Raw genomic sequence first — 12,168 nt, 5'->3', positions numbered from 1 at the left:
CCCACTTGATTCATTACGCTTTCCCCTTTAGCCCACCCACACCCCCCACAAAAAACCTGACTTTTTACATGCGCTTTCAGTGACAAAAACTCAAATGGCACCAGCCCAACACATAGGTGCAACTCTACAACAAACCAGTGTGAATGTATGATGGAGAGGACCTCTGGAAGGGAAAGATTCACGTTTCAAGCTTTTAATGGGTTATTGTAGACAGTGAGGAAAATGATTTGAAAAGTTATGAAAAAAATACCTTGACAGTGTCCTTTTAACCAGTGCAGCAGAGAGAAAAATAAACTGTAAATAACAGCCCAACAGCCACGTCAGGTTTAGTTTTGTGCGACAGCAGTAAAATCAAGGCTTTAAACACACAGCATGATAGAAGCAGTCAATTAGCTCAGAAGCTGCAACCACCAGAGAAATAAGGAACAGACTATACAGAGACCAAAATGGGAAAGGCAAGGCATAGAAATGGGCAAAAACAAAGGCAGTGTGGTGGGGAGGGGTGGGGGTAACGGGAGATGGTGTTGAAAGCAGTGAGGAATAAAGCAAAATTTGATAAAAGAGAAAAGGAAAAACACAGAACAGTAACAGGAATAACAAACGGAAACCAAGGCGAAAGAGTACTGCATGTCTGACTGACATTTCGATGACTGCATCTCCGGTACACCAACCACTCTAACTCGAGGCTCCACTTAGGAAACTATAAGAAACAGTCAGCAGTCAAGTCCCACCCATTTTCTGCCGAAACAATTATGGGAATGTTGTCAGTGAGACTGAGGATCGCTTTGAAACCTGAATTTTCCCCCATCAACTCTAAAATTGCACTTTGAAATTAAAGGACTATTTGGAAAATAGTAAATAAAATACTTGTCCATTAATCAATATTGACAGGGCAACAACCGAAATGTGTTTTTGATACATTTAAATTTTGAATACATTTCTAAAATTAAGCTAGTTAGATATATTCTATTCGACACACCCAGCCAATGTAAAGAACTTGAGCAAATGACGACCTTTAAGCACCCCCGAAATACCTGTTCCAGGTCATTTCTTTCCCTTTGGGGAGAACCCTTGGACTGTTAGTTATGGAAAGGAGTTGAAATATTGGCAATCTCTAAACATAAGCTGCAAAAGTTTTGTAATAGTTTTACCTGACCATCCTATTCTAGGTTCTTAAACTGTATCCTGAGAGGAACTCAGCCAACGATTACCAAGTGTTAAGCACCATGTCAGACAGCAGCTGGATTTCTGTATTACAGCCCTGCAAGAATGTGTAACAGCAAATGCAGCAGTTTTTTCTAGTTTTACTAGGAAGCTTTAATACAGTTTTCTAGTAAAGAATGTAAAAAAAAGAATATCACTGGAAACATTCTGATTATGACTTTCTGAAGTCATTTATTTCCCTATGAAAGAATCCAGATAAACAGTTCCTTCAACACACAAAAAACTCGTGAGTCTCACTACTCTAAATGGGTCTAATCCTGAGAGTTTTGGTCCTGTAGATTATCTGCAGCATCCCTGAACATGACTGGGGCAGTGGCAGCCTGTGCACACTAGGTCTAGCCTATGCAGAATAAATTTAGGGGAGCAAGTAATTCCCTGGACAGGGTCCCTGATACTGCAAGAAGTCGTCTCAAAGGAAGGACAACTCTCCTTCATTCTACCTCTGGTTGCATTCTACCATTATAAGCTCTTTAAATCTTCAAAAACATCCATTTCACTTCCAGTCTGCCTAAGTTCTTTAGCAGCAAAGCAATATGGAGTTAATCAAGTGCAGCTAGGTTCTGGGTACAGTTCTGACATTTAGCCGGAGAGATCCTCAGAAAGAATCACCACTGAGAAAAGCTGTGACCGAGGCCACAGTCAATCTCTATTTCTCCCATCCCCCCATGCACTTCCAGAATTATGATAAAAGATTAACATTAGCTCCTTTGGTAAAACCTAGAAGAAATTTACATCTGAAGTCTCTAATCAGATTCCCAAATAGCTAAGGGAAATGAGATACAGCTGTTACTCCTATAAGGAGACTAAGGACAACAAGTATATTCTCAATCCAAATAAAATTCAATGTGATTCTATAAAAAGACTTGCCTTCCTCCCCCTCTTGAAACTCAGGGAATTTTTTAGGTAATGTAAACACTTGGCTTCCCTAAAGCAGTGAGCCGGCTGGTGTGTGGAGACGGCACACAGCCTGTCTGACGAGTACACTCTAGTAACTGTAGCATATAGCAGAGGTGCTCAGTACATTTTTGTTAAAATGAATAAATCAATAGTTTGGAAAAGCACAGTCAGTATTACAACTATATTTGAGGGGAAAATAACTATTCTGTAACTTCAGGGACATTAAAAGAAGGCAGGAGATTTTTACATTTATAAAAAGCAGGGACTAGAAGACATGATTCTAAAGGGTCTAGAAAGACTGCCTTGAAGATACCAAATATATTTCCACAAAGGAAGATGAAAACTGCAAAGGCCAATAGGCCTGTGTCAGAAGTATAATAACGTGAGCATCGCTCTATATAAATACAAATGAAAACTGGCTACGCTTTGATAGGTACTGAGCACATCCAGTTAACGGTCTTTGTTAGAGACCTGGCCCCTGCTACCTTTCACCTATCTTCCTAAGTCATTCAAGGAAATCAAATCTGTTTCTCTTAGTTACTGAGTCTTTGGATCTCAGGTGGTAACAACTCTCTTTCTCTATCTCCCCACCTTCCCTCCTACCCTCTCTCCCTCCAGCCCCACCCCCAACAGGAGACCAGAGACCCTGTAATGCAGAATGCTACAACATCGCAGGAATTTGTTTAAGATATCTTTTCATGACTCAAAAGACGCCAAAATGAAACCAGAATCTAAAACCCCAAGTTACTAGCTGGTGTACAAGAGATGCAAAAAACATTCAGTCATGTACCCCATCTCCCCCAACAATCCATGTTTTCAGTCCCCTCACTGGTGACTACCAAAATGTTCCTGAAATATGAATTACCCTATTTCCCAACCTTCTCCACATCCACTTACAGCCGATTATAGTTCAGAGTATAACTATCATGAGTCAATCTGAGGGCAGCTGCTGTATTAGTGGATTGTTTTCATAGCTAGAAAACACTTCTATTTATAGGGATATCTTATCTTAGAACCAAATAGGGAAACCCTTGTTATACCGTGTTTCCCCAAAAATAAGACCGGGTCTTATATTAAGGTTTGCTCCAAAAGACGCATTGGGGCTTATGTTCAGGGGACATCACCCTGAAAAATCATGCTGGGCTTATTTTCTGGTTAGGTCGTATTTTTGGGAAACGCAGTCCTCACCCCGAGGCACAAAATAAGCTTCCCCTATCAAAAACAAACAGAAGCTCAACATTCTAGCTGTCAATGCAGGACCAGAGAACAGAGAAGTAAATTCTTTCAGGGATTCTTGTGATTGTGATAAAACAACAAGATGACAAAACAAAAACCATTTGCTATGTAGTTTTTCTCCTATAGCAGCAAAATGGCTGAGTATGGTGATACATGTCCTTAAGGCAATATTGCAAGTGATTATTTACAACTGAGCTAACCACTGGCCTTGTACAGCATGAGAATTAATTTCTATATATTAACAACAGAACCATCAAATCACCCTCTTTTTCACTGAGGCTGTCCACAAAGACTACAGGAACACGACCCCACGTTTTTGACAGTGTACTGAAGAAAAATCAATGGCTGGGTAAATGTCCACTCTAGGTGGGCCTTCTTAGAGTAGCTATTAAAAGCAAGCTCTCTGAGAAGGAGACCCAGTTAATGCAGTCACACAGACCATCGGAGCTGCACACTTACTCAAGCCCCCAACCTCCCCTGAAATATCAGCCAGGCATAGCAGAACAAGTATGAGAATTTAACCTGGATCCCCAAGCAATGCACCCTGGCTCTAAAACTGACTGACTATAAAGACCTTAGGCAAATGCATGTCTGAGCTTTAGATTCTTCCCTGGCAAAATGGGAGAACAAAGCAACTCAAATACTCAGATTTCTAAAGCCACGAAACATACTTGTAATTATAAATTAATGGCGCTATATAAGGTCTTAGTATTTGTTCTATAAGCCAGTTGTCTGGTCCACAGGTGTCCATTCCTACTCGGAGCTAGACTACTGGGAACAGCCAGATACAGAAACATTAACACACCTTCTTAGGTATAACTAACTTAAGCCAAGTGGAACTCGAGGCTGCAAAGGACTTTTTTCCCCAAATTTGAAAACGCTTACAGAATCCTTACTATTAAATCCTTTATAAAGATCAGAGTTGAACAACTACAAAGATCACTTGCAAAAATAGCTCTGCATACAAAATGCGGAAAACCATCTACCAGTTTAATAGCTATTTACCACAGTGCTACTCAAAAGACTGATCCTGGTGAGATAAGGCTTATGCCAGAACCTAAACAACACACCACTTCCTTCAGGAGAAAGTTTTGCTGTAGGAAAAAAGTCATCATCTGAACCAACTGTGGCTAATGATGGTTTATTTACATTCTGGGGCCGGCTATTCTCTCACCCCATCCTGGAAACCAACAGTGCATGGATTGGTAGCTGGTCACAGCCCACTCTTGAGAGGAATACCAGTAAACTCTTTAGAAACAAACTTTTTTTTTTAATGTGTTCAAGTTTATCAAATACCAAGAAAGTAGATAATTTCTCTGGTATCTCTATAGAAAAAAACATTTTTTTTTTTTACTGTTAGAAAGACTAAATGAAAGTAGGCGTTCTGCACTCAGGAAAGTCTAAAGAAAAAGACAGTGAGTGTCTCAATAGTCAATGATAATCTTTGGTTTGGATTCTAGTCCTTCTTGAGGACTAATGTAATATCCACTTCAGTGGCCTTGCTTCCTTAATCCACTTCTCCACACTACTGTCTATCTCCCTAAAACACCTATCGGGTCATGTTACTTCCCCTGCTCTAGACCCTCTCAGGTCCCTACCGACATACCAGCCTAGTAAGCAACATTCTCCACCCTAAACTTGGGCTTATCTCATCGGACCCTCACCAGTCTAACCCCCTCCTCCTTCAGAGGCCTCTTAGACTCAAATCTCCCTCTGCCTCCAATGCCAATACCTTTCCCTCCACAACCACATGCTCAAATCCTACGCCACCTTCACAAATGCTCTCCTTCCCTCTCAACCTCTCCCCACTCTTGCCCCTCCCACCTCCAGAGACTCTTTCCCTCTCCCTTGGCTCTTCAGTACATAGCAATTTATCCTTCTAGCTAACCCTTGGCAAATCTGCCTTGACTGTGTTACTGGAATATGCATGAGCAATATGTTTAGGGGGAAAAAACAGATTTTAATGACATCTATTATTCCTGATGCTCTTGGGTTCATAAGACATCTGGAGTCAAGGGGCTGAACCCCTTGAGGGCATAGAGTACAGATTCAGTGCTTAGAATAGGGCCCAGATTTTGGCAAATGTTCAATAAATACTTGTTGACCGACTTGTGATTTGCTTTAAAATACTCCAGACCAAAAAAAGGGGGCTGGAGAGATGAAATAAGATCAGAATGAAAAAATGGGAGCTCATTATAGTTTTCTTCCTACTTTTGTACATGTTTGAAAGTGTCCATAATAAAAAGTTGGAAAAAAATAATTATTTGTGTACCAGTCCCACTACACTGTGGCACCCTACATGGCAGGGAATATCTTATTTACCTCTGTATCCTTTACAGGTCTTTGCATAGTAAAAGTTTACTGAATTGCTGAATTATCCTCCACTTCATCCTTTTTCTCTCTCATTCTATTTTGTTCATTCTGTCATAAAGCTTCCCCCAAAAGCCCTGGCAGGAAATTTGGATCCAGAATGGTGGAGATGGGAACCAAGACATTCCCTCAAAGTCCTCCCTTCTCTTAGATGAACCCCATAAAGCTTAAAGATATACAGCAATAGGTGAGGATGTCCCATGGGACCTATCACACAAAATGCAAGAGTTGGGATCTCACTGCTTTTAGGAACAATAGTTAAACTGCCATATACATAGCAAATCTTCCCTTCCTCAAAATATGAAGATGATAATGTGCTTTTATCCTGAGAGTGGTAGACTCCCTCATTCTTGATAGGGGAGTTGGTAAAACTTCTGAATACAAACTTTTGAATTTCACTCACGCCTAAAAATTAGGACTGACTTACACAGTCTAAGCCTATCACACTGTATTTCCCCGAAAATAAGACCTAGTCGGACAATCAGCTCTAATGCATCTTTTGGAGCAAAATTAGTAAGACCGGTCTTATTTTACTGTAAGACCGGGTTAATATAATATATAATATAATGTAATATAATATAATACCAGATCTTATATTCATTTTCGCCCCAAAAGACGCGGCAGAGCTGACTGTCCGGCTCGGCCTGTTTTCTGGGGAAACAGGGTTCAGTTGTTAAACGACCCTCACGCTCCCATCCCGAACATCACCGCCATGCTACTGCCATATTAAGTATGGAAGCTCCTATGCCTCTGGGTCAACAAACACCACCATAAGCATCTGGCTAAGCACCACCATTTGGCTATTAGCCCATGAAAAACGTGAGCCTACAAACACAAAACTGAAGTCATACAGAGCACACGGAGCTAAAGCACACGATGGGAGGCACAATACAAAGAAATGAAGAATCAGGTGTCAATTACACAGGTCTCTTAGAGTAGGTGGCCACAGCTAAATAAAAAGATTAACTGTGTAGCTAGGCTTCATTAAATGTCTAAAGGTAAGTGCTTAACCAGGCATATAAATGTGCATATATACAATAATGACCCCTTCCTATACAGCTCAGAGTTAAGGAACAATCAGAATAATGTGACATCATTTCTGCCCTCAGTTCATATGTATATATTCATCCACACATTTCCCCAAATATCGTTTTCAACTGAACCTAAGAAGTTTTGGAAAGTTCTGTTTGTCCTCAACTTACAGCTTGTCCATTGGCTTCATAAAGTGGGCATTTTTGCTTGATCTTGGCCAGTTCCATATTTACTTGTTTGCTGACCACGGCCATGGGATTTCCTCCTAGAAAAAACTCAAACGATTAAATTCAACATACCTATGAAAAGAGAACAAAAGCTTCAAAGCAAAAAAATACTTTTACTCAAAATTTAAAATACTCTAAGCTTAGGGTATGTGTATTATATATTTTAAAAATGCCCGCAGTAAAACAAATGCATAAGATAAGCATAAAGAAGAAAGCAAAAAATTACCTATAATCCCACAAAGTTAGTTAACATTTTACTACAGATCCTTCTAGATTCTCCATGCATAAGATTAGATACACACAAAAGGATCATAACACATGTACTGTTTTGTAATCTTCAACTTAGCAGTAAATTGTGGACATTATTTCGTGTTGATATGGAGCTACATAATTTTTAGTGGCTGTGTAGTTCTCATTGTGTAACAATTTAACCTTCTAATCTGCAATTTCTCATGTTCTGCTATGCCACATTCCAAATGCTCCAAACACAACGTGGTCCACTTGTCTACTTCTTAGGATAATTTCCTAGAACTGGATCTGCTAGGTCCCAGTACATGTACAATTTAGATTTTGCACATATTGATATATCCTTTCAGAAAGACTATTTGTCAATTTACCTCTCACTAAGAATAGTGTTCTAAACCAATATATTTACAACACAAGCTTAAACAATCTTATGAGTCTCAGACCATGTATACAGCACAAAACCACTCACCAAGACCTGTCACTACCATGGCTCCAAGATCAGCTACATAGTTTCCTTTGCGAAATGTGGCAACTCGTCCACCTACACGATCCTGTTTTTCAGAAATTAAATGGCTAAAATCATCAATTCTATTTTAACCATAAGAACCTGGCATGGTACCATCCCAGGCCTCTGTCTTTTTATAATTTAAAAAAAGGTGTGGTTTAGAGGTTACCTGGAGTGCAATGAACAGTATTGTGGGCACAAAGAGTAAATGAAGTGTAAGTGGAAGACTATTTGAGGGAGTGGTAGGTAATACTGACATAAGAGGGATAAAATTATGATGTGAGGTAGGAAACAATTTGATACTCGAGACATATGTAGTCACAGGTACTGTTATCTCTCTGTCCAGCTGTCTATGATACCAATCTAACATACAGGCTGAGCAAGGGTCACCTACATAGAAAATACCTGTTCACAAATTCCAACACTAAATGCCATCTTTCTATCACCGAGTTCCGACTCTTGCCCTCCAGTCCCCAAAGTCAGCTGTGAATGATTTGATGGATGATTTCTCTGACAAAGGGTTCTCTAGTGAAAACCCATGCCCAGGGGCAGAGTGTCTACTAAGCATGAACTGTTGACAATACGTCTCATTCCGAAAATAGGCCAAGGTTTATTTTATCTCTGCTGACTAGCGATTTGCAAGCATGGGGAAACATTACTGAGCTATAGTGATATTTCAATTATGGATAAATTATATGGGCATACTCTGTAAACTCCAAACAAATAGAAAAGCAAAACAAAACAAAACCTACACACTAGATTAAGATTCCACATGGATAGGGATCATAAATGATCCCATTATTCCTTACTGTATTCTTAGTACACAGGATACAGAGAACACACAAGTGTTTTCTGAATTAATTAATAAAATACTATTTTTAGTAAGAATGTATCAGGAATTGTTGACTTTTGATTTCCCCATAGTCAATCTGACAAGACTATTTTGAAATATTAGCAATTTATAAAAAGCAATTTGGATTGCACTGCACATAACATTTTGAAAGCTTTTATAAAACTTTAGATTGTTTAGGTTACCCTGAGAAGTGTTTTTTTAAATGATGGGAGTCTAGGGAGGCCGTCAAGCCACCAAAAGATAATTAAATCTCAAAGTTTACTCATGAAAATAATTTGAACAGTAGCATCCTAACAGGATGCTCTTTTTCTCACTCCGTGCCATCACCCCTCTCCTCCTTTAGTTTCCACTTCTCAGAAGTGAACCAATCAATATCTTGGCTTCCTCAGGCCTTGAAAGACGGCTGCTGCCTGAGAAGCAAGTCCTTTTCCTTGACTATCAAACAGGGAATACAATTTACTTTGTTCTACCACTGAAAACAACTGCCTCCTGCAAAGGATATGTAAATGAAAGCCCCCCCAAATAATGACCAGCAAATATCCATCAAAAGGACAGAAGGATCATTTACAAACTCTAACTACTACTCACAGAGCACTTTTCAAAGCTTTACTGTGAAAAATCCAATATAAATAACACTATCCAAAATACTTTTGATTATTAATACATATCAATTTGGTTTAGCTCAAGTTATATGATTCCTTAATTTGCAACAGATAATTTCCTTGTCATATTTCCATTAGGTCAGGCTTCTAAAACCCAAAATAAAACTCTTACCCTGGCTTCCAGAAGTGTGACATCCATTCCGAAACTTTGTAATTGACGAGCTGCTGCCAAGCCTGAGACCCCAGAGCCTATAATAATTACCTTTCCTGTCTTTTTAGCTAAAAGGAAAAAAAAAAAAAAGAAAAGTAATTTTTTGTTGTAGGTTTGAGTTTGCATTTACGGTATTTTATCATCAAAACTTCTAGGTTCTTAACATGCCATAATATCTTAAAAAGTAAACAATTCAGACAGTTATTTTCAAAATATGGAAACTATCTGAATACAAATTGGCAAATATATGAAATTTATAAACTTTAATTCAATGTTGAAAATATATAAATGAAATCCTTTATCTTAGGATTTACTTTCTCATTTTCTCAATCACGTGCTCCAGTATCTGTGGCCTTTGGTTAACTTACTATGAATAATCTGCTTCGTTTACCTCACAATTATACTAGGACAATTTGAGCAGCCAACTGATTTATTCTTAAAGCTATTTTCTTTAAGCTCTACTTCTACTTCTACATTTAATCTTCTCTTTTTGAAGATTAAAGTACCAAAAATAAATGTATTTTTTAAATAACAAATAAATGTATTAAATCTAAAATATCCCTTTCTCCTGGATTATCCGGATACCACGAAAAAGAGTAAATAGTATTTTTAAAATAAAAATGCAACCTTTAGCAATAAAAATAAAAATGCAACCTTTAGCAATATAAAGACCTGGTCAGTGACAGAAAACCTTAAAATCTCCTGCTTTCATAATTTACTTCTTCCATTTTTAACAAATTTAGTATTTTTAATTGATTCTTCTTAAATTGGAAATCCACTACCTTTTACTAAGTACCTATCAAACCAGAAATGGTAGAAAATGCACAAAATACTACTGAAGAGATCTTAATTTTGACTTATAAAATAAACTCTGGAATATTTTGACTTCAAATATAGATTTAGAAATCAAAATAAAATGCTAAAAGTTTCCTGGAAATAGATAAGAGTCCTAGAACTAACTGTAACTTAAAATCATGAAATGCATTGGCCAGGTCCTTACTTGGGAGGGGTTTTATCCTCTTATAGATGCCGAAGTTGATGAGACCATGACGCTCTAAATAACTGTGAACTCGGTGGACAAGCACAGTGTCACCTACAGAATAAATGAATTGAAAAACATGTTTCTATTTTCAGCAGTTTAAACAAAGAACTCTTTAACTTTCTAGTTATTCATCATGAAGTCATTCTATACATCTTTTCCATAAGCTTCAGGTCATGTGACTGCTTTAGAAAAATGACTCTGAGAACCTTACTCTGTGAGGTACGACAAAATGCATATAACATCATTAGGAATTTTTAAAAATGGTATTCCACTATAGATGAAGTAAAAGATAAAACCAACCCTTTTTAATGAAGTATTATGCTCATTTACTTTGGCAAAAACTTTACAAGATTTTGTTGGTGGCAAATGGGAAATAAGAAAGCCCGATAATCAGTCAACTGAACACCAACAAATACTCCATGGATTAAAGTTGGACTATATATAGGTCTGGGGGAATTATTAGCAATCTCTTGAACTCATTCATCTATCAATGCAATTTAAAAACCAGGAAAACAATTACAAACATACAAAACAGCTTGTCTAAATACAAGGCCCATTTTTGCACAGCACAAGGTGAAGTAAGATGAAAAAATTAATGAAAAAATTCATTATCGAGGAACCATAAGCCTCCTGGAAAGAAATAACAATTTTCACAATCCAGTCCAAAACCAGCCCTCCTGTACACGTTACTTACTGTTGTAAGGTGCTTCTAATTGTTGGAGAGTAGCCTCAAATGTCAGCTGAATCTTTGGATTATCCAACCACAACTGCAACTGCATTTAAACAATACAAACTGCATTACATATAATTAAACATAGACCATTTAAAAATATCTTTTTAACTTTAAGGCCCCATCTATGGGCTTTGTTTTCATTGAAACAATGAGGGTTATATTCCTGACAAAGAAACTGACGAAACACAAAACCATGTCGTGAGAGGCCAGCAGCTGGTGAGAGCTGGCGACCTGCGACCGACCGCCTCAGCCAGGGGAGCGCAAGGCTCATAATACCAGCATGGGCCAGGGAGCTGTGTCCTACACAAACAGACTGAGAAACAACGGCTTGAACCGGAGTGGGGGGGGGAGGGAGGGCGGAAGACGGGCGGGGGGAGGGGGGGAGGTAGAAAAAAAGAGTTAATTAGAAGCTGGGAGATACTTAACCTAACAAAAGAAAAACACCTAGTAACTTGCCAAGATCGTATAGCTGGTAAGGAGTAACTAGGATTTAAACCTGGGTTGCATGACTCCAAAGATACTGAGTAGATAAAATCCACAAAATCAAATGATCAATTATAATAGACATACAAAGGTGGGGGGAAGAGGTGCCAAGCATCACTCCTCAGTTTTTGGCTTGCAAAACTAAATGAGTTGGTATGCCATTCAGGGAATGAGGATCACTGAAAGAAATAATGTGTTAGTTTAGTTTTAAAATAACCAAGATTGGCATCTAGATATATACCTGGGGCTCACAGGAAAGTTAAGGTCTAGAACCAAATGTGTAGAAGAGGGTCCCTGGGGGCAAACACAGGAGAGAGGAGAGGACCAGAGCCTTATGGAACTCCAACCAGTTCATATAATGGCCTATGAGGATAAGCCTACAAAGCGGTCAGAAAAGACAATAGCCAGGGAAGCAGGAGAAAAACTAAAATACTATGTTAAGCTGAGGGATTAGTGTGTTTAAGAAAAAAGGAGTGGTCAGTTATTTCAAATAATGATGAACAAGCA

At 38.5% G+C, this 12,168-nt stretch overlaps 1 protein-coding gene across 4 annotated transcripts in view; it reads right to left on the bottom strand.

Moving 5' to 3' along the window:
• KDM1A (lysine demethylase 1A) overlaps positions 1-12,168 on the bottom strand; it is a 54,230-nt gene that overhangs the window by 15,457 nt on the left and 26,605 nt on the right. For 2 of the 4 annotated variants that reach the window (XM_033115976.1, XM_033115979.1), the window contains 6 exons: positions 11,140-11,218; positions 10,404-10,496; positions 9,365-9,471; positions 7,702-7,783; positions 6,930-7,024; positions 251-262 (listed from right to left, as the gene is read on the bottom strand). In XM_033115976.1, coding sequence (XP_032971867.1) covers positions 251-262; positions 6,930-7,024; positions 7,702-7,783; positions 9,365-9,471; positions 10,404-10,496; positions 11,140-11,218 — 468 coding nt within the window. The remainder of the gene's footprint in view (positions 1-250; positions 263-6,929; positions 7,025-7,701; positions 7,784-9,364; positions 9,472-10,403; positions 10,497-11,139; positions 11,219-12,168) is intronic. The other 2 variants (XM_033115977.1, XM_033115980.1) reach the window with 1 other exon arrangement.

This window comes from Rhinolophus ferrumequinum, chromosome 9 (assembly GCF_004115265.2).
Source record: "Rhinolophus ferrumequinum isolate MPI-CBG mRhiFer1 chromosome 9, mRhiFer1_v1.p, whole genome shotgun sequence".
NCBI lineage: Eukaryota > Metazoa > Chordata > Mammalia > Chiroptera > Rhinolophidae > Rhinolophus > Rhinolophus ferrumequinum.
Note: the sequence above shows the minus strand (reverse complement) of the source record. Positions and strands in the feature narration are given on the sequence as shown.